Source organism: Scyliorhinus canicula, chromosome 5, assembly GCF_902713615.1.
Source record: "Scyliorhinus canicula chromosome 5, sScyCan1.1, whole genome shotgun sequence".
NCBI classification, from domain to species: Eukaryota; Metazoa; Chordata; class Chondrichthyes; order Carcharhiniformes; family Scyliorhinidae; genus Scyliorhinus; species Scyliorhinus canicula.
In genome coordinates, this window is record NC_052150.1 from 80,109,457 (window position 1) to 80,132,212 (window position 22,756).

The 22,756-nt window shown below is 47.4% G+C and overlaps 1 protein-coding gene across 3 annotated transcripts in view; it reads left to right on the forward strand.

The window, feature by feature from the left end:
• creb5b (cAMP responsive element binding protein 5b) overlaps positions 1 to 22,756 on the forward strand; it is a 473,696-nt gene that overhangs the window by 446,731 nt on the left and 4,209 nt on the right. For all 3 annotated transcript variants that reach the window (XM_038797274.1, XM_038797276.1, XM_038797275.1), the window contains 3 exons: positions 2,711 to 3,010; positions 6,891 to 7,118; positions 12,782 to 12,890. In XM_038797274.1, the coding sequence (XP_038653202.1) occupies positions 2,711 to 3,010; positions 6,891 to 7,118; positions 12,782 to 12,890 (637 nt within the window). The remainder of the gene's footprint in view (positions 1 to 2,710; positions 3,011 to 6,890; positions 7,119 to 12,781; positions 12,891 to 22,756) is intronic.

The window sequence follows — 22,756 nt, forward strand, 5'->3', positions numbered from 1 at the left end:
GAAGTGCAGCCCAATCTCTAGACCCCCCCCCCCCCCCCCCACCCACCATGGCCCCCAGACCCCCCCAATTCCCCAACTCGCCAATAAGGGGGTCATCGAACCTCCTGCACCCCACGTCATAAGGTAAAGGCACCCCCAGGCCTGATCCCAGCACGGGCATGATGCCACCTAGGCACCTTGGTCCTAGAACTCTGGAATAAATGTGGCCTTGCAGAGCGTTCCTCGCCAAAGCCCAGAAATGAAGCAAAGTCTCGTTTAAAACCTGGGTCATTCGTGGCATCGGGGATCAATCTTCACATCGGGGGTGCCAGGGTACCACTCAATCCAGTGCCCGACCACCAGGAATTCCCTGACCATCTGGGAGACCCCCCCTCCCTCTCCCCCCACAAAGTCCAGGTATGCCTAGTCCATGTTTGTGGAAACCAGTGCTAAATGGCACCCACTCAAGGTCTCCGAGGCAAGGCTGTTAGGGCCAGGGTGCTGGATAGATCCAGTGTAGCCATATTCAAGTCAGACTAACTGCCCACTTGAATATGCAAACCTGGGTCTAGACCTCAATGGGAGGGATCCAGATCATAACCCACGAGGCGTGACGAGGCCGATAAATCTCGCAAAAGGCCTCTCGTGAGATTTACCATTCTTGTTGTGTCCCGAGTATTATATAAATATTAACATTTCATTGCAATACCTGTTACTTTATAAGTGACTCTATGATAAGATTTTTAGAAGTAAATGCTGTGTAATTTGCAGTCTGAAAGTAGCAACACAATATAATATGGAGTGTAAAACCCATGGAGTATAAAAGAAGAGGTTGGGCTGAATTGTCAGTAGCCCTGCGCAGCAGAAACAGCAACCTGAAAGTTCAAGAACTCACAAGCCACTGCTGATGTTGTGGTGGTCATGGCCATTTTGCTGGGTTGTCTGAGGAGGCGCCCAGCCAGCTTATTGGGAATATTTAAAATATGATTCAATTGGGTTAATATACAAGTCTTCATCTCAGAGCACATTCCATTATTTTATCTGTTATTGATGTTAAGTTAATGAGCTTGTAGATTCCTGACACAGTTGAATCATCGTTTTGGAATACAGATGTCACCTTTGCCTACTTTCACCCCTTTGCAGTCTCATGGGTACTTAAGGAGCTCCCAGGATGATGGGCAATCCCACAAAATTTTCCATTGTTCCCTCCGCGCAATGATTGAGCTGAAATGCTCATACTTAATGCAGCACTCCTGCAATGCTGATTTCAAAATCCTCTGGGATGCTCCAGTAGTTGAATAAAACGTTACAGAAGTGTTGTCATCTCCAGTGAAGACTTGTAAAATATACATTCATTTAATATTCAAATTATTTTACATTCTTAAATTTTCCTACTACTTTTTGTAATTGATATTTTGCATTTTCTCACTAATTGCTCTGAACTGATTTCTAGAATTATTGTTGAATAAAGTTTTTCTCTCGTTTTGGCAAATTTCCAATAAAGTTTTTCTCTCGTTTTGGCAAATTTTTACATCCCCCCCTCTAGTTTTCTCTCTTTGGTTCATGCACACATTTTATGCCCTTTTTATCGTTCTACTTTAAGTAATTGTGAATGAGCATTTTGGTAAATGTTTGTTTACCTTACACTTGTGTTTCTTGGATAGATGTGCATACTCAACATATTATTTAAAATGTGCAAAATTTTGTTCACTGAGATGTCTTTCATTATTATTCCCCAGTAAATTTACACTCATTGTCATTTTAGTTTTTAAGATATACAATTTTGCTGTTTCTTTTCTTTGTCTGTTTTTGTTCTCTTTCTCGACTTTCTGCCTTTATTGGATACCAACCTCATTCCTTTACTGGATTGCTGTTTTTTCCTCTTGTCTATAATGGACTATTCAGTGTGGTATCACATTGGTTGTGACACTCCCATCGTTAGCCCTGTAAGTGTAGAAATTACATTTCCAGCTTGAACTACCTTAGATATAAGCCTTGTCATTTGTTCCCCTCAGTTAGAGCACTGTCCTCAAGAGGCCTAATTCCAGCTGCGCATTCAAGTTGTTTTCCTGGGGGAGAGGGATGGCAACCAAGTAATTTTCTTTGTTTCAACTTGGATAATATTCACTTCCTGCCATCTCTTTAGCCGAGCTTTGTTCTGTTGTAACCTAATCCATGCCAGACCACTGCTGGGCAGTTATTTGAATAATGTGCTGGTAACCAAAGTGCAGCAAGTAGCAGGAGAAGATAGGTTTATTGCCCTCTAAAAGCAGTATCCTCGCATTAGATATCGAAACTCAAAATGATGCTATTTTCTTTGCTTTCATCACCACAAACCATTTTGAATACATTTGGATAGCTCCTGTTTATAATTTGGTGCTCAAGAAGGCAATATGAATACATTTGAAAGGTTATATTTTTGTTTCGTTGAGAGAATCTAATGATCGTTTCTGTAGAGACATTAAAAAGAAAATGTTCGGCTCGGTATCTTTAAAATGAGAAGGGGCATTTTTTTTTTAAAAGCGCAGATGTCAGCCAATGAAATGCAGAACATTAATCTTGTGATGAAGTATGATTACACACTTTTTAATACCAGCATAACTTCTACCATTTATTTTGACATCTGGGGTTTTTGGATACTGAGGGGAGAATGTGTATAACATCTTCAATATGGCAAATTTGGAAGGCAATGAGGTTTTAATTAGCATTCTTTGCTTTGTTTTCTTTTCAGAGGCTTAAAGCAGCACTGAGTCAGCACCCTACGGCTCTATCAAATGGAAATATGAACATGATGGGTCAAGTAATGGAGATGATGACATCGAGGCAGGAGCAGGCACCACAGCCACACCATCACATGCACTCACATCAGCACCAGCATCCCCCTCACCATCCTTTCACACATCAGCCGCACCCGCACCAACATCATCCTCACCATCACCAGCAAAACCATCCCCATTCTCATCCACACCTACACACACACCCACCACAACACCAGACTCCTCCGCTGCAATCTCTCCCCACAGGAGCACAGGTAAATCAATTAAGGACAATTATAGACTGTATTACGGGTAAATGGCCATGCAACTGGGTGAAATGGAAACTGGTGCATTAACAAACAATGATCATATTGTCTATTTTCTATCACTGATTTCAGTAGCATTGCAATAAGGATGATCTTTAGCAATGAAAGAAAAATATAACATGTATTTTGTGGTGCGCGTGATCAATAACTTTGTACATGGCGATATGTCCTAATGAAACCAGAGGGAAGTTCATGAAGATTTCCTGTAGTTAGTGATTCTTGAAAAGTTTTAAAAGCATGGTTTCTAAAGATACTTATGGGGTAGATTTATATCTGGGTCCAGACTCGATGTTTGAGCCAAGTGGTGCATCAGAAATTGATCCTGCAGAGGTCACCCTGCATTAAACATTTAGGCTGTGTGCATCAGCAACAATAGTCCTCAGGTGTGTTTTTGTGGAGGTGGGTGGTGGTGAAGCAATCCATGGCGGGAAAGAGAAAATTACCAGGACTGTCGAGTCAGGAGGAGTACTCCCGTTACTCATGTCTGCACAGAAAACAGTGAAAAATCTTGTCTAGAGTTGGTGGCTGCTGCAGCCAATGGAGTAGCCTGAGCAGGGCCAGCCCAACACCTGTCACTCATCAGTAACAAATTTTGCATTGGGATCCTCCAATGGGTATCAAGCCATTAATTAACATATTCCAGGACATACCGTCTAGTTTAGAAACAGGAGTAGCAATTGAGTCTGTTCTTGAGCCATCCAGTTGGATCGTGGTTGATTTGTATCTTAACTCCATCCATCATCATTGGTTCTGTTACCTTTAATAATCTTGACGAATAAAAGTCCATCAATACTTTAATGAAATTGTCAATTAACTGCACCCTACCTCATAAGGGCAGGGCACCACCGGGCCTTATCCCCGACACAGTCAAAATGACACCTAAGCACCCTGGCAGTTCCAGGCTGGCACCCAGCTGGCACTGGGGCCTCCCATCACCTGGGAGAACCCCCCAGTGCCAACTTCTCCCTGTTTGTGAAGACCAGTGCTAAATAGTGCCCGGCTGGTTTCTCCTCAGCAATGGGATCCTATCCCAGGCGTTGGCTAAATCTGTCAAGTGCATAGTCAAGTGTGCCTCACTGCACACTTAAATATGTAAATTTAGGTCCCGCCCATTGTGGGTGGGATCCAGATCCTGACATCACACAAAATCACGTTAGACCATGCGAGGCATAGCGAGCAGGGTAAATTTCGCAAGAGGCCTCTCAAGAGATTTACCGGCCGTGTCGCGGCCTGAGTCAGGCATGGCATGGGCATTCGATTTCGCCCTTAGTATGCAGAGAAATTTCTCTTACTGCTGATGCAGGAGTTAATTCTTTTGGAAGCAAAGATTCGGTGAAGTAAGGCAAGTGAGTGCAAAATCAAAGATAGGACTACACATTGCAACTCATTATCTCATCTGCATTCACATTTTGATTTGTGTTCATCACTTTGTCCTTTTGTACAAGCAATACACCGAGAAGTTTAACTGTCGCTAACAATAGGTCAAAATTCCTGTTTTAGAAATAAATTTCCTTGCATGATTATTTTGTATTTTAACATCCACCAATCAAAATGACATTTCACAGCCATTTTCCACCCAAGAATTTACTGAAATACAAATTTAATGGTGGAAATGGCAGAAAACCAAACAGTCTCGACTCATGGTAAATAATACTGTTTTCAAGCTTCTCCAGCACTTAAAATTGACAAAGATATATTTTATCCAATTATGGAGTCAGCAAAAGAGAATAAAAATAAATGCATGATTTTGCAAGTCTGCAACCATTCCTCCTGATGCAACTTGACTTTCATTGCAAGCATGCTACTCTTAAAATGTAAAGAGCCGATCCATACCAGGATTGAATCTAGCTTGGAAGGAAATAAATGATTCATACATTTCTCACCTTTCACTACTCATGCTTATTAGTTTCAAAGGATGGAAAAGAGTTGACATTCTACTGCAATCATGGTCCTCCTACGATCCTTAAACAAACACAGACATTGGGCATAATTTTTTTTGGAGTTGCACTAACTCTCTGGCACAGCTCCAGTAGACAGGGTAGGAAATGTGTCTGGGAGCAGCTCCACTGGATCGCCACCAAGCGTAGGTTTTTCCAGCAGAAGCGATGTGGATGTAAAGTATATCCATCTTAATACAAACAGATATATTCAAACTCAATGCGAATTACATGCAGGGTTGCTTTGACAATGGGGAAGACACATTAAAATGTAATGGGCTATCTTTCCAAAGAAAAACATTTGCTGCTAGCTATCCGCTTGAGTTTAAAAGTCCTCCATCCCAAGGTAATTCAAGGTAATTTTTGTTACTGTCTGGGAAGGGGTGGGAATGGAGGTGAGGGAGTGTTTAGTGTATCTACAAACAGTATTTACATTGTTGAAGATTATAAAGTGGAAATCCTTAACTATTGAGCTTGGAGGGTTCGAATGATATTGTTTCCTGGATTTAGGTGGGGTGGAGGGAGGGGGGGGGGGGGGGGGGGGGGGTGGCTAGTGAAAGAGACACGGAATGTGCCAACTGTCTCTTGAAACGGTTTCTCTGCATGAGCACCTCCAACCGTGGGATCCAGGCATATGTAACCGCTTTTTCCCAGCACTGTAGAGGCTGGGGGATGAGGGGAAGTTAGGGGTAGGTGCACGGAAAGTCTAAAAGAGAAGCATTGGGCAACATCCCCTACATGTTTCCATCTCCATGTGCTTTTATCAGAGGCGCGCTCCGTGCTGCATCTTGCTTGGCAGCTTCGGGTAATTAAGTGTAAAATTAGCCCCTATTTCACCAATGCAAAGAAATTTTCAGAATATTTCACCGATCCTATGCAGTGTCTGGAGCTCATCATTTCAATGGAGGCAAAATCTCAGAGAGGAGTCATTTTTACCTGCAACCGACGAGCATTCGGGTCAGCAAAGGAGCAAAATGATAAGGCTCAGGGCAGGTTTAAATTAATTAATAAATCAATCAGAGGAAATAATAACATATATAAGTCCTGCACAGGACATGCAGAAACAGGAGAAGAGGATGAACAAAGTCAAAGAAGGGCCAGTAAAAAGTTAGAACTAGAGATCGAAAAAATAACAGTAAATTAATATTTTAGAGGTACAACAATAAGAAGGTAGATGAAGAGATATAAACAAAGCAGAATCAAAGAAGATGAACCCAAGATAATTAGTCTAATAAATTATTCCTTTCCTCGGAGGAAATAATGAGCACCCACATGCTGTACCTCACCAGCAACAATCCAAGTAGAACTAACTTCAACATAAATCAGCTGGAAGCCCGAGACAGACTAAGATGGTTCAAAACAATGTACTCTCCATAAATAGGTTATTTCTGAGGGAGTAATGAGACAGACAAGGGAGCAAATACGTGAAGCATTGATGTTGATTTGGGAGGGAATCAATTATTACTTCATAGGCTGGCCCTTTAAATACAACACTCTCAATCGCGTTGCCAGTCCGGTTTCCCACTCGCCATCTTTAATTGAACGGAGAATGGGGACACATTATGTTAATTGTGCCCCTTCCATAAGATCGTGCCGGAGGCCACACTGCTGACACAAGCCATGTCAGGATCTGGAAATGGTCCCAAATCCAAGAATTTTATAAGTCCTGATGATTTCCCACATAAGGTGCAGATTGGCATCTTGACAGTTGGGGCCTTTTCTGTTCTGTTGCACATTGTAGAAAAGATGGGCAACCATGAACATGAGATAGAAGTTCCCAAGTTTGAGATTTCAATCCTGTAGGACAACTGTAGGTCTGGTTAGTTAAACTTTATTTGACTGAAACTTTATGCTGAGCCTTTTTTTAAAATACATTTGATGTTCCCTTGCAGGTCTCACCTGGAACACAACAGATGCAGTCTCCTCAGTCAGGGCACCCAACTCCAACCAGTGGGGGCCGCAGGAGAAGGGTTGTGGATGAAGATCCTGATGAAAGACGGAGGAAGTTTCTGGAAAGAAATCGCGCAGCTGCAACACGTTGCAGGCAGAAGAGAAAAGTGTGGGTGATATCACTGGAAAAGAAAGCAGAGGAACTCACACAAACCAATATGCAACTTCAGGTATGATGATTTTTTACAAGTCATATTAGCAGCATTTTCCTGAAAAAGATTTTTCATATTATTTGAATTGCAACATTTCTTACTATCTTCTAATCGTACCTATGGCAGGTATAGCATTAAACTTTATTGCTCCCAAAGATATATCTATCACCATGATTGCACATAACTTAAATATATATATTCACCGGCAACACAGCATAACATTACTGTATTTATCGCTTTTTTATTACCAAACAAACAGTTTAGATCTCTCATTACTTCTTCCATTCCCAAAGTGAGCTACTAAACTGCACACGATTGTTAAAATTGCACTGTGCAATATTACACACAATCCTATTCATATGAAATTCTTTCACCTGCTATTTATTGAAAACATCACCTACTTTCAAATGATGAATTGACACCTTTGTGAAAGTAGTGGACAGAAGATTTTCATAGAAATGCCTCAACAGATTTGTTAATAATAAGGCACGGCTTTAGCGCAAGAGAGAGCAAAGATATTGCTGAATCTTTTAGTGACACTTGAATTAACTCAAAATGTGTTCTGCTGCTTCACAAGGCTACAAGTGGCGTTCAGGGAAAAAAAACCAACGTTAACATCCATGTAAAACCTCTAATCTTGTTCAGTGTATCACCTGAATTGTATTTATTTCAATGTGCCCTCTTGATTAAGTGGATTCTTACCACTATAATATAACAGTTTTTTAAATTAAATAGCTGCCTGCTCTTGAAATTCGGGGGCTGAGATAAAAGAGAACATTTAGGTTTGGTTTAGTCAGCTTAGGTTTCAGAGTAGGTTCTATTTATGTACTCAAAAAGGAAGAATGGTGTAATAAGTAATGGAGTCGTTCAAATGAAAGAACTAAAGGCCAGTTCAGTCATATTGAGATCTACATGAGGTCATTTTAACCCCTCAAAATGGGTACATTTAGATCAGTTGGGGTTAAAAAATAAAAAGTCTGAAACAAGAACCCAACTCATCTCGAATCCACCCACTTCCAATTTTAACGAAGGTTGGAAAGGAAATTTGAGCAACCAATTTTCTGTTGGGGGTGGGTCAGTAATTGACACCATTTAAAGCAACTGCGGCCTTCATTGTAAGTACCTTTATTTTTAAACCATGCTGGCTGGGTCTCCCTTGAGAAACTTGACAGGTGAGATATTAGAAGGGCTAAATGCCTTTACATTACTGCTTTTGGACCAGGCTGGGCAGGAGTGTTTCTGCCAGCTCATCAAGCTACCCGTAAATCTCCTGCCACAATCTATCTGCTTCACCCCAGCTCCTGACTATCCAACTATCATCTCTCCCTGCCTCCCTGTCTGCTCGACACTGCTTCCTTCTGTTGCACGTTCTCCCAGCCAACAGACAGCCACACATTCAATCAGGCTGGCTGTCAGACGTGCAACCTGGAGAAAAAAGTTTGAGCAGTCAGGATGTTTGGGAAAACCATACTTCTGGATTTCCTGTCCTTCACGTCTTCCCAGCTCCCCTTCCCACCCACGCACCTTGTCAACATTGAGGCTGTAAAATCTAGAGGGCCAATTTTAACTCAGGCCATCTGGCAAGAACTCTGCAGTATTAGCTTTAAAATAGCTGTGCTGCACTTGTCACCCAGTACATGTTCTAATGCTCCTTGCTGCCTGATTGACCAAGGCCTCATGCCGTGCGACCCAGAACACAGCTGAATCAGGTGAGCATCTCTACACCTAACTTGATGTCTTATGACATGTATTAGAAACAATTTTGAGTTACAATTGAGCAGAACATATGTCATTCATTCTTGCTCCCATAGCTGTACCGGGTGGTGAAGCAGAAAAGGCTGAAAAAACTAAGTACAAAATAACAAGTGTGTTCCAGAAGAACACTATCACCGGCCTGCATCATAGGCTATCACTTCAGTGGCACAGTGGCACAATGGTTAAGTACAACTGCATCAGAGTGCCAGGGTCCCAAGATCAATTCCGACCTTGGATGACAGTCTGTGTGGAGTTTGCACATCCCCCCCTAGCTGCCTGGGTTTCCATTGAGTGTTTTGGTTTCCTCTTACAGTCCAAAGATGCATTGGCGATGATCAATGTTTGGGGTTATGGGAATAGGGCGAGGTGCTGGCCTAGGATGTGCTCTTCTGGCATGATGGTACGTTCGGAGTGATGGAACTCAGGGAGTGCGCCATTCTTGTCAGGGACTGTGCAACCTCCCTCTGGGCTTGTGCGACACCATCCAGCACATGCACAAGGCCGCCGATGCTCTCAGCGATGGCCTGCTGAGACTGGGCCATGGCCTGCTGAGACTGGTCCATGGCCTGCTGAGACTCAGCCAGACCCTGGAGCGCGGCGGCAATGTCCAGCTGGCTCTGGGATATGGCTGCCTGTGAGAGGGCAGCCCTGTCCTGGGCCACGGATGCGCGTGCACATGAAGCCCCACACCTTGCAGAACAAGTTCCATGGCCGAAACCGTTGCCCCCATTGCCACCACCGCGGATGCCACCCGTGCGGTGTCGGCCTGGGTGGCAGCCATGACCGGCACCACTCACTGCTGCTGGATGTGGGTGGACTCCTCCAACTGCATCTGCAGATGCTGGAAGGTGGCCGTCATCCCGTTGTCCACTTCCTGGGTTTCCAAATGCATCGGGTCTGTGGATGGGTCTGGTAAGTCCAGAAACCCGGGAACCATCTGGGCGGCAGCTGGGTGCTGGGCCTAGCCTGCCCTCTGACCGTTCAGCCCCTCGGCTGCTGCTACCTCCACCTGCTGCACCGGTTTGGCTGTGTGATGCGCACCAGTCAGTGTCCCAGAAGCCTCGTCACTAATGTGCCCAAACGAGTTGAAGGTTTCTGCGATGGTGGAGGTGGTGGGTGACAGCAGTGATGCAAGGTCCATGTCCTCATCGGACCCGAGGTCTGGGGTCTCCTGGGTCAAGCCTTAGACCGATGGAGGTTGTCTATGACCCATGTGAGGGGCCGTGTCCAGTCTGTCCAACATCTGTTTGGCCGTCCTCTGTGCGTCACTGTCCACAGCCCCCGTCCTTATCTGTCACTGTCCTGGCTCTCTGTCCTCTCTTCATCCATTTCATGGCCGTCAGTGTCCTGACTGTCCATCCTCTGTTCGTCACTGTCGTTTGTGTCTGTCCTCTGTGCGTCCATTTCCTGTGCTCCGGCTTCGGACGAGGGCCCTCCTGTCCGTCTTTCTTCCTCTCCCTAGCTTGTGTCCCTGTGGGTGGATGGACGTGGACCTGGATGGTGGTGGCTTGTCTGAGACATTCCGGGACAATCGTCGGCTGGCCCTGGAATACCCAATAAAGCATGTATCATTAGACACGCGGAGTGTGAGGGGGTGGAGGGGGCAGTGTGAGGGGGTGCAGTGTGAGGGGGGAGGTAAGGGGCTGAGGGAGTGTAGCCAGGCAGGGGAGTCTCACTTGGCGCTGCGCCTCCAATCTGGCATGGCGCTACCTCCCGGGTGGCGACTCCCCCAGCGAGGTCCAGAGCCCTCTGCTCATGGATGGTGAGGGGGTGCAGAACAGGTGATCCCCCTCCGGTTCTTGCATGCTCACGATGGTTGTGGGCTGTCTTATCCTATGAGGGGGGGAAGCATCAGAGTTAGGCAGTCAGCAGCAAGACGCGCAGATGTTGGCAACATTATGACTGGGGGGGCATTGGGCCCCATGTCACGGCGGCTTACAAGAGGGGTGTGGTGTTCATATGGGTCGGGTGGAACCTGGTGCCCTCCCCTCCTGCGTGGGCAGGGAGGCGGGCGCGACACATGGTGTCGTGGGGAGGGAGGCGTTGGGTGTGGCTCGGGGAAACTCACGGGGTACATACGCTGGCTGCCCTCGTGAGGTTGTGGAGCTTCTTGCGGCATTGCTCTCCAGAACGTGGGGTGTGCCCCATAGCGCTAACGGCGATGCCCACATCACGCCATTTGCACCTGACTGTGCTGGCCAGGTGCCGGTGGCCATATCGTGGGCACAGGTTTGCCCTCCACCCTTCCACTGCATCCAACAGTGTCTCCAGGTCATTGTCCCGGAACCTGGGAGCGGCATGGCGGGGCGCAACCATCTCTCTGTGTTGGGGCCTACGCAGCGCCACGTCAACCGGGCGTCGCGTGATGACGGCGCCACTCTAGTGCCGTACCCACAGCGTTTCTCACGGCCCCGCTGCCTTTTCGGGCTTGAATCGATGCTGCCGGCGGCCCGTTCGCGCCGTTGTGAAACACAATGCCGTTCACGACGGCACCGACACTCTGACTCGCCTTTGGAGAATCCCGCCCATGACACCTCCCACTCATCCCCTATGGCTCCTCATCGTCCCTAAATCAACTTAGTACAAACCCATATCTGTCCACCCACCCTCTTTCCCTTCATGCCATCCCATCCAGTTTTCATGGTATTCACGTAGGAGTGATACAGAGATGAAAAAAAATAAAGTTCTAAGTATCTACTACAGAATTCACGATATAAAAAATACTTCCATTCATAAAAGCCCATTCAATACATTTAAATACCCTCAAGTACTCAATCCCTTATAAAAACAAACATTTGTGTTCTAAGAAAGCTAATCCTTTAATAATTACTGGGAGCTGTCAATGAAACTGTGAACTTACAGCTCTGCACTGTGATGATGATAAATTGTGGAAGCAGTCATGCAGTAATAATACTATATTGATAGCACTTAGAGTTGTATCAACAAAGATCTATTGAAACTGCAAGTTGAGATTTTGTTCAACTCAGGGACATAGGAAGGCTGTTTCTCCTCCCCAAAATTTAAAGGGCAAGGGATTTAACTTGACAGTTCCACAGACCTTATCCATCCTTCACAAGCATTGACATCTACTCTAAAACTGGTAACTCACACACAGCCCTTGCTGTAGCGAAAATGGGGCCTATTTGAACTGAGCACTGAGTTCACATGGCCCTGCTAAGGGCCCCATTTGTGAGTCATGTCCATCCCCAATTCCCCTTCTGGTGAAAATAGGATCCATCAGAATTGACACTTCCAGATCCAGATTGCCAATGCTAATTTAGACAGACCATGGAGACCGCCGGCCTCCAGCGGCCACACCGAGCGCCATGTAAAAAGAAAGAAAGGCTTGAATTTATATAGCGTTTTTCACAACCACCAGGCATGTCAAAGTGAAGTACTTTTGAAGTGTAGTCAGTGTTGTGATGTAGGAAACATAACAGCCAATATTGCACAAAGCGTAGTCCCACAAACAGCAATGTGATAATGACCTGATAATCTGTTTTTATGATGCTCATTGAAGGATCAATGTTTGTTCGGACACTAGCGGTAACTCCCCTGCTCTTCTTAAGATCGTACCATGGGAACTTTTAAATCCACCAGGGCAGGCAAATGGAGGTGATGGAGAGGCAGGAGTGCTACCCGCTGAGCCACAGCTGGTGGCTCCATATGTACTTCCATATGCATTCTTGTAGCATTTTTGTTTTGTGGTTGGGAAATGTTGGGAGGGTCCAAGGCCTCGGTGGAGGGTTGAGAGATTTTAAAATGGCACTCCGATCTCTTCCTGAACTGACAAGTTAAACTCGTTTAGCGGGGAAACACCCCGCTAAATGTACCCAAAACAAGACTTTTTTTTCATTAAATCGTGCCCTATGTCTTTGGAGTGGAAAAGTCTGAATGGTTCTCACCTTTGTAAAATGTGTCCACAGAATGAGGTCTCCCTCTTGAAAAATGAGGTGGCACAGCTGAAGCAACTGCTGTTGACACATAAAGACTGTCCAATCACAACACTGCAAGAAGAGTCACAAAGTTACCTGAGTAAGTAAAACGCACCTCAGCCAAAAAGATACAACATTAAATGTACTGAAGGAAATCTTCACCTTACTGCTGGAGCACAAAACCAGAAGCTGGATTCTCCCAAAATGGGGCTATGACCCTACGCCGGTGTAAAAACGTTGGCGTTGCACTCCCGAGTTTTCTCAAAAAAAGATAAACCGATTCAGTGCCATGCAGGGGGCTAGCAGGGACTCGGAGTGATTCACGCAGCTTTAGCTGCGGATACGGGCCCCTGCACGTCTGGCCTGGAGTCCACGCATGCGCACGGCGCCGGCCACCAGCGGAGGTAGCTCTGAAATGTAGGACCCCCCAATCGGCCACGCGCCCGTACATCGGACCAGCCTGATATGTCCCCCGGCCACCCGTAAGACCCCCTCTCGGTACCTGATGCCCCCACCCCCCACCAGGGCGGCCGTGCACTGAGTCCGCAGCCGCCACGTGAAGTTCCCAAACGGCAATAGGTAGTTAGAATTGCGCCGTCGGGAATTCGACCAGCTGCGAGCAGAGAATCGCTGGACGGGCCTCTGGCAATGGCCCCATAGCCGCGCAGAGTAATTCGCGAAACGGACGATTCTCCGGTCCGGATTATCGCTGGAGCGGCACCGGGCCCGATTTCAGCGTCAAAGTTGGTTCTCCGCCCCCGCGCCAAACGTGATTTCGGCATGGGCTGCGGAGAATCCAGTCCCAGATTTCTGATGCCCCAATTTTCCATTGAAATCGATGGAAAGGAAAATTGGGAGGTGTCTGTGATAAGCACCTGACCTGCAATATTAGTCCGTGTTCCCGTGTTAAGTTGAAAATTAGCCTCATTGATTCTGAAATAATATCTTTGTGAAATATTTGAATATTTTAAGAATAGATTACAGTGCTTATAAATAATGTGATTATTACAAAATTAGGTCTATAATTTTGCTAAGGTATCATTTTTAAGACAATTCAGTAATTTTTGTAATGTATGGTTGTCAGTTTTGTAAATTTTACATTCAAAGATTCTAGTATACATGAACTGAAGTGACAGTAAAAGTCGGCAAATCTCTGTAATAATGGACTGGATTTTACGGGCTCTGCTGGGTGTTTTTTCAGCGGTGGGGGGGGGGGGGGGGTGGAGGACCTGTAATAAATGACAGGTGGCGAGCCCCACCGCCTTCCACCCACCCTGGCCCATTCCCCATAGAACAGTAGGCACGCGGGTGCTGATATGGACAGACTACCCACTATTTTTAAATGAATAATTAACAGGCAATTGAGTTTGTTAACAAACCAATTGCCCTGATATTATGCTACTCACACTGTTATAAGGTTGGCGTGGGCAGGTGGGCGGGAGTAGGCTGTGTTTATAAACTCAACTGATTAAAAGGAAGGAAGAAAGGTTTTCAACTCTGTGCACATTGGGAGGCTGGGGGGCGGGGAGGGGTGGGGGTGGGGGGGGTGGGGGGGGTGGGGGGGGGGGGGTCCACCCAAGATGTTAACCACATCCCCACCCCCTGTCATTTCCTGCCTGGTCACAAAAACTGCCACCTCCCCTACACCCACCCTTGGCTCCCAGTCCCTCCCTGTCCAATACTGCTGGGCATACTTCTCTCTGGGACTGGTGGTGTCTTCATCCCAAGGCCTCCTTGCAGTCACAACAGTGCCACTACTGAGTTCTGGCACTGCTGGGACTGAGGGACTGATGTCCCACCCTTTAGTAGGCCACAAACAAGTCTGAACCGTAATGGTCAAAAGAAAACTTGGTTTATTGTAAAGCAATTATATTTACAAAGCAGGTCAGATACCAGCCGGCTCTGCTCTGTCGGCCGACTTCATACAGATCTCAATAATGAACGCCCTGAGACTCCTAATGGCCATCAGCTGAGTGGTTGTATGAAAGGTGGCTCTCTCTTAGGAACTTCAACTTTTCAACATCAAATGTATGCAAAAAGTAACATATCAGCTGTGGGGCAGGAAAAGAGGCAGGGACTGGAACCACCGCTAGAACTTGGGGAAGTAATGGAGAGCATCAACTCCATGCAATCAGAGAGGGCACCGGGTCCAGACGGATTACCGGTAGACTTCTATAAGCAATACAGTACACGGCAGCACTGGCCCTGCACGTGCGGGAGATGTTCAATGATTCGCTGTCGAGAGGCTTCAATGTCGCTTATCCCTAAAAAAGATAAAGACCCGAAGGAGTGGGGTCATACAGACCTATCCAACCCCTAAACACTGACGCCAAAGTCCTGGTGAAGGCACTGGTGAGGCGACAGGAGAGATGCGTGCTAGAGGTAGTTTCGTAAGATCAGACGGACTTTGTCAAAGGCAGACAGCTAACAGCGAACATCAGACCTCTGCTGAATGTGATTATTACCCCACCCGGGAAGGAGGCACAAGAAGTGATCATCTCCCTAAATGCAGAGAAGGCCTTCGACAGAGTTGAATGGAGGTACTGGAACGGTTTGGGTTTCGGCCAGGGTTCACCTCCTGGGTGAAGCTACTTTACAGCGTTCCCGTGGCGGACATGTGGAAAAACACCACCAACTCTGAATACTTCTGGGGTGGAGAGGCTTTCAAAGGGGAGACAGAGAGCATAGAGTCTCACTCTATACAGATGACCTCCTCTTCTACACCTCAAACCCCGTAGCCAGCATGGGAGGAATAATGGAACTCCTAAGGGAGTCGTAGCCTTCTCGAGTTACAACCTCAACCTGAACAAGAGCAAAATCTTCTCCATGAACCCACACTGGAGGGGGGGGAGGGGAGGGGGGGGGGGAAGAACCCCAGGATCCATAAAACCGTCCTACAAAGAAGGAGGAATATGGGGGCTATTCTACCACTGGGCAGATAACACGGAAAAGGTACGGGGTGGGGTGGATAAAAGAACCAGGGGCGGAATGGTTGAGAACAGAGGAGACCTCCTGCATGGAGACATCACTCCAAGCATTGGCCACAGTCCCAGTGTCGGAAGGGTTGCAAAGCCATCCAACACGGCATTCCCGATCGCGGGAATTAGTGCGCAACGGCTGCAGCAGCCGGCTTTTATAAATGACGCCGCAAATGAATTTCAGAATGCAGCTGCGCTGCACATGCTGCACAGTGCGCATACCCAGAGCCCAGCAAGAAACACCGCCTCCTCCTGCCGTCAGCGCGCTGGCCCAGGAGAAGATTTTTTTAAAATGCAATGCAGTTTTTTTGCCTCTAGCGAGGCAGAGAGCAGGTCACACGTCCCAAACATGGATGTTACGTGCTATGGGTGCAATTGGGATTCCTCCATTATGTCAGCAGCAAACAAGCAACAGGACTGAAAAAATTAAAATGGATTGTTTTGTAATAAGAAAGAAAGGGCAAGAGATACAAACAGCCCAGGATATCACAATGAATCCTGCTGGAGAGAGTGGCCCAGGAGAGTACACAACAGGACAAAGCAGTGCTGGAGAGAGTGGCCCAGGAGAATCCACAACAGGACAAAGCAGTGCTGGAGAGAGTGGCTCAAGAGAATCCACAACAGGACAAAGCAGTGCTGGAGAGAGTGGCTCAGGAGAATCCACAACAGGACAAAGCAGTGCTGGAGAGAGTGGCTCAGGAGAATCCACAACAGGACAAAGCAGTGCTGGAGAGAGTGACTCAGCAGAGTACACAACAGGACAAAGCAGTGCTGGAGAGAGTGGCTCAGGAAAATCCACAACAGGACAAAGCAGTGCTGGAGAGAGTGGCCCAGGAGAGTACACAACAGGACAAAGCAGTGCTGGAGAGAGTGACTCAGCAGAGTACACAACAGGACAAAGCAGTGCTGGAGAGAGTGGCTCAGGAAAATCCACAACAGGACAAAGCAGTGCTGGAGAGAGTGGCTCAGGAGAATCCACAACAGGACAAAGCAGTGGTGGTGTGAGCTCCAAGATCTTTGAGGAACGACCCATACAGAAATGTAACATTGAATGACAAAGCAAGTGAGATCAAGAGGACCAAGCAGGCTCACCTGTCGCATTAAAGATAAGCGAAAAAGGTAAGTCACAAAGTTTGGGCAGCGTGAGTCACGAAAGTCGGCCAGCGTGGGTCCCGAAGGTTGGCTGGTTGGTAAAAATAGGTCCCCGGAAAAAAGGTTTGAAAAACACTGCCCTACTGAACAGACATCTAACATCGGACCAACTGGGGACAGTAACTGCTGATATGTACGGACGACTGCTAGAGGAGGTAAGGGCCCCGCTGGTCGAGAACATGGGAATATTGGGAGGGGGAACTGGGCATTAGATAGGGGACGACACTAGTTCGAAGCACTGCATAGGGTGAACTTCACCTCATGCGCATGACTGTGTTTAACGTAGCTAAAGGTAGTGCATAGGGCGCACTTGACCAGAACATGAATGAACGGGTTCTTCCCAGGGATAAAAGAATTTGTGAACGGTGCCAAATAGGACCAGCTAACCACACCCACATGTTCTCGTCGTGTCCCACATTAGTCAGGTATTGGACCACCTTTTTGAGGCTATGTCCAAGGTTGCGGGGGTGAAGGTGGAGCGATGCCCAATAGTGGCGGTCTTTGGGGTTTTGAAACAGCCAGAACTCTTTATGGAGAGAGGGGTTGCCATTGTTGAACTGCTGCAGTCCTTGAGGTGTAGGTACACCCACTGTGCTATTAGGGAGGGAGTTCCAGGTTGTTTCCCCCAGCGACAGTGAAGGAACGTTGATATATTTTCAAGTCAGGGTGGTGAGTGACTTGGAGGGAAACCTCCAGGTGGTGGGGTTCCCAGGTATTTGCTGCTCGTGTCCTTCTAGAATCTAGATGGCAGTGGTTGTGGGTGTGGAAGGTGTTATCTAAGGAACCTTGGTGAGTTACTGCAGTGCTTCTTGTGGATGATACACACGGCTGCCACTGTTCGTCGGAGGTGGAGGGTTTGGATGTTTTTTGTGGAAGGGGGAGCAATCAAGTGGGCTGCTTTTTCCTGGATGGTGTTGAGCTTCTTGAGTGTTGTTGGAGCTGCACTCATCCAGACAAGTGGACAGTATTCCATTCCACTCCTGACTTGTGCCTTGTAGATGGTGGACAGGCTTTGGGGGGTCAGAAGGTGGGTTACTCGCCGTGGGATTCATAACCTTTCATCTGCCCTGGTAACCACAGTGTTAATGTGGCTAGTCCAGTTCAGTTTCTGATCAATGTTAACCCCCAGGATGTTGATTGTGGGGGATTTAGCGATGGTAATGCCATCGAATGTCAAAGGGTGATGGTTAGATCCTCTCTTGTAGGAGATAATCATTGTGTGGCATTTGTGTGGCGCAAATGTAACTTGCCACTTGTCAGCCCAAGCCTGGATATTGTCCAGGTCTTGCTGCATTTGGACATCGACTGCTTCATTATTTAAGGAGTCGTGAATGGTGCTGAACATTGTGCAGTCATTCGCAAACATCCCCACTTCTGATTTTATGATGGAAGGAAGGTCATTGATGAAGCAGCTGAAGATGGTTGGGCCTAGGACACTACCCTGAGGAACTCCTGCAGTGATGTCCTGGAGCTGAGATGATCCAACCACCACAACCATCTTCTTTTGTGCCAGGTATGACTCCAACCAGCCGAGTGTTTTCCCCCTGATTCCCATTGACTCCAGTTTAGCTAGGGCTCCTTGATGCCATACTCGGTCAAATGCTGCCTTGATGTCAAGGGCAGTCACTCTCACCTCACCTCTGGCATTCAGCTCTTTAGCCCATGTTTGAACTAAGACTGTAATGAGGTCAGGAGCTGAGTGACCCTGGCAGAACCCAAACTGAGCATCCGTGAGCAGGTTATTGCCGCTTGATAGCACTGTTGATGACTCTGTCCATCACTTTGCTCATGGAGAGTAGACTGATGGGGCGGTAATTGGCCGGGTTGGATTTGACCTGTTTCTTGTGTACAGGACACACCTGGGCAATTTTCCACATTGCTGGATAGATGCCAGTGTTATAGCTGTACTGGAACAGCTTGGCTAAGGGTGCGGCAAGTTCTGGAGCACAAGTCTTCAGAACTATTGCCAAGATATTGTCAGGGCCCATAGTCTTTGCAGTATCCAGTGCCTTCAGCCATTTCTTGATATCACGTGGAGTGAATCTGTGATGCTGGGGACCTCCGGAGGAGACGGAGATAGATCGTCCACTCGGCACTTCTGTCTGAAGATTATTGCGAATGCCTCAGCCTTGTCTTTTGCACATATGTGCTAGGCTCTTTCCATCATTGAGGATGGGGATATTTGTGGAGCCTCCTCCTCCAGTGAGTTGTTTAATTGTCCACCACCATTCACGGCTGGATGTGGTAGGACTGCAGAACTTAGATCTGATTAATTCATTGTGGAATCGCTTAGCTCTGTCTATTACTTGCTGCTTATGCTGTTTGGCACACAAGTAGTCCTGTGTTGTAGCTTCACCAGGTCGACACCTCATTTTTCGATATGCCTGATGTTGCTCCTGGCATGCCCTCTTTCACTCTTCATTGAACCAGGGTTGATCCTCTGGGTTGATGGTAATGGTAGAGGATATGCCAGGCCATGAGGTTGCAGATTGTGGTTGAATAGTACTGAAGACTTGTGCTCCAGAACTTGCCTGCTGATGACCCACAGTGCCTCATGGATGCCCAGTCTTGAGTTGCTAGATCTGTTCGAAGTCTATCCCATTTAGCACGGAGATAGCGCCACTTAGCACGATGTAGGGTATCCTTAATATGAAGTCAGTCATTTCTACCGATACTGTCATGGAGCAGGCAGGTTGGTGAGGATGTCTTTCCCTCTTGTTGGTTCTCTCACCATGTACTGCAGTCCCAGTTTAGCAACTATGTCCTTTAGGACCCCACCAGCTCGGTCTGTGGTGGTACTATCGAGCCACTCTTGGTGATGGACATTGAAGACCCCCCAGCCAGAGCATATTCTGCTCCCTTGCCACCCTCACCCCTCCTGGTCCACCTTCTCCCCCTCGTCCTCAGGTGAGGCCGCATGTCCCTCCTCCTCCAGCATGTCGCCCTGCTGCTGTGCCAGGTTATGGAGGGTATGGCAGACTACCACAAAGCATGATAGGCCCTGGGGGGGGTGTACTGCAGTGCACCACCAGAGCGGTTCAGGCATCGGACCCACATTTTGAGCACTCCAATGAACTGCTCAATGGCAGTACTGGTGGCAACAGTTATATTAGGTCTATGGCCTCCTCACTGGCATCATCAGCCAGGACCTCAGTGGGTACCGCTTTTCTATCATCATCCTGGGGTGATCCTCGAAGAAGCTGGGGTTCTCTGAGAGTCCCAGGATGTAGCTGTCATGCAAACTCCATGGAAGCGTGCAGACACATGCATGATCTGGAGTTGGTGGTTGCACACTATTTGAATGTTCAGGGAGTGGATACCCTTCCTGTTAATGAAGTGTACTCTCTCATGCCCCAGTGCACGCAAGGCGACATGCGGCCATCAATTACCCCATGGACCTGGCGTATCTCGCCGATGGTGGAGAATCCTGCACCCCAGGCATCTTGGTGGGCTCGGTCCAGCTCAAAACTGATATAGTCAGCTGCCCTGACGTGCAGGGCATTCGTGATCTCATGGATGTACTTGTCGTCTGTAACTTGTGAAATGCTGCTCAAGCCCCCTGGAATGAACTGGTGGTATAAACGTTCAGCGCTGCAGTAAACTTAACGGCCACTGGGAGTTGGTGTCCTCCTCCTCCACAGAATGCCAAGTCCGCGAGGACATGATGCAGGTACTGCACTGTCTCTTTGATGAAACTGATGGCTGCCTGGGTCTTCAGGACGTGCGGCGGTCCCTGCACATGGATGCCGCCTCCAGCTGGCATCGACACTACTGCCTTCTCCGGCATCTGGCCGCCTGGGCTGCCACCAGCACTGCGAGGGCATCCTCTGCAGGATCGACACCACCATCCATTCTGGTATCTATAAGGAATAGACCGACAACCATTTAGTGCTTCCACCCTGGCACCCTCAAAACACCCAGGCCTCCCCTACCCTTATGTGTCCTGCCTTCTCTCAGAGTGCCATCCAGCGAGCCAGAAATGCTAGAAAACCTTGTTCACCGTACTCATTTCCGGCCACAGCGGAGACCCTAGACCCCAGACCCCTGCCGGGAACATTAGGGAGACCGTGCTCAGGTGCCATCCTCTGATCGACACACTCACCCTTTGGTCGTGAGGATATCTCCAGTGCTGAAGCTCAGCTCTTGGGTGTTTGATTGTTGGCCGCTGCCAATATGGTGCTGATGCTTCTAGAGGTCCGGGAAACTGTTCAGGCTTCAAAGTTTGATTAAAATATGATTTGATAATCATCGTCTGAGACTTGGCACGTGTACCCATGAAAATCCACTTGAGAATATTTTGTTTCTTAAACGGTCAACAGTACCTTTATACAAAAGATGAAAACAAACTACTGAACAGTCCATACATCACATGAACCATTAACCAACAGGGAAAAGGCACCATGCCATGCACACAAGCATCTATTTGTGACAGAATATTTGTACAAGCACAAAAATTCAGCAGTTCATAGAAACATTAAACAATCAACAGGCCAATAGAATCGCCATCCATCTGCAAAACCATTTATCCAACACCTGCAACAAGTTGCACATTCGGATCAAACTGCCTGTCTATCCCCTCCCCCAACTCCCAGCAGTAGACTCTGAATAGTGGAAAGTCACCTGGGGGTGCCTAACTAACACTGGAAAATCACACCAATGCAGAGCACGCCAGAAGACAGAACGAGCTCCTCCTCCCCTTCTCTCGCACTAGCAGCAGGTAATCTGATATCCTCCCTTTCCTCACTCCAAGCCACAAAAGCAAAGGGGTGACAGTAAACAAGCACACCCTCAAGACATTAAATATTAAACAACCAACAGTACAATAACATCACCAGCAATCTGCAAAGGTATTTCTTCAACACCTTCATCAAGCTCCTCAGTCAAAAGGCAGCATGGTGGCGCAATGGTTAGTACTGCTGCGCCGAGGACCCGGGTTTGATCCCGGCCCCGGGTCACTGTCCATGTGGAGTTTGCACATTTTCCCTGTGCCTGCGAGGGTCTCACTCCCGCAACTCCAAAAGATGTGCAGGGTAGGAGGATTGGCCATGCTAAATTGCCCTCTAAGTGGGAAAAAAGAATTGGGTACTCGTAATTTAGTTTCGTTTTTAAAGTTCCTCAGTTGAACCGGTCTGCCTCTCTCTCCCCCTCCTGCAGCTTCCAGCACTAGACTCCTCAACAAGTAAAAAGTCACACCTATACAGAACACATCAGAAGGGGAGAAGGAGCTCCCCTTCCCCTTCTCCAACGCTGGTTAGATGGTAAACTGATTCGCACCTGACGCAAATCTTGATTTTAGCCTTTCCCGCTATTTAATTACGCGTTCAGATTCCTGCCGGGCGCAATGCGGTGGTTAAATCACGCCCTACATTTGTCCCACTGTGATGAAATGCAATTCTCCCCACAACATCAGTGGGTCATATATTAGTCAGATACATAGGCAGGAATTATCCAGCAGTCCTGCCACGGCCAATGTTCCCGTGGAGGAGATGGCTCACCATTGGCCACTGGCAGGATCTTCTGGCCCTGCCGGAGCCAATGGCAATTTGTATGGCTCACCTGTCACCTTCAGTGGGACCGGAAGATCCTGCCAGCAAGAAGGACCAGAAAATTCCTTCCATAGACTCTACTGGGTAGGCAGACGGCATGGTCCTCTTTTCTAGCAGACCACATTATTCGTATACCTCCCACAAATACGTTGACAACTTTCCAGATTAAATGGAACCATAAACTAACATTACTCTGCCAGTGCCTCTCAAATGCCAGACAGCCTGCCCTACAAGTAGGCAAAACCCTTGAGGCATGATCTAACCAAATTGAAACAGAGCCCCATGACGAG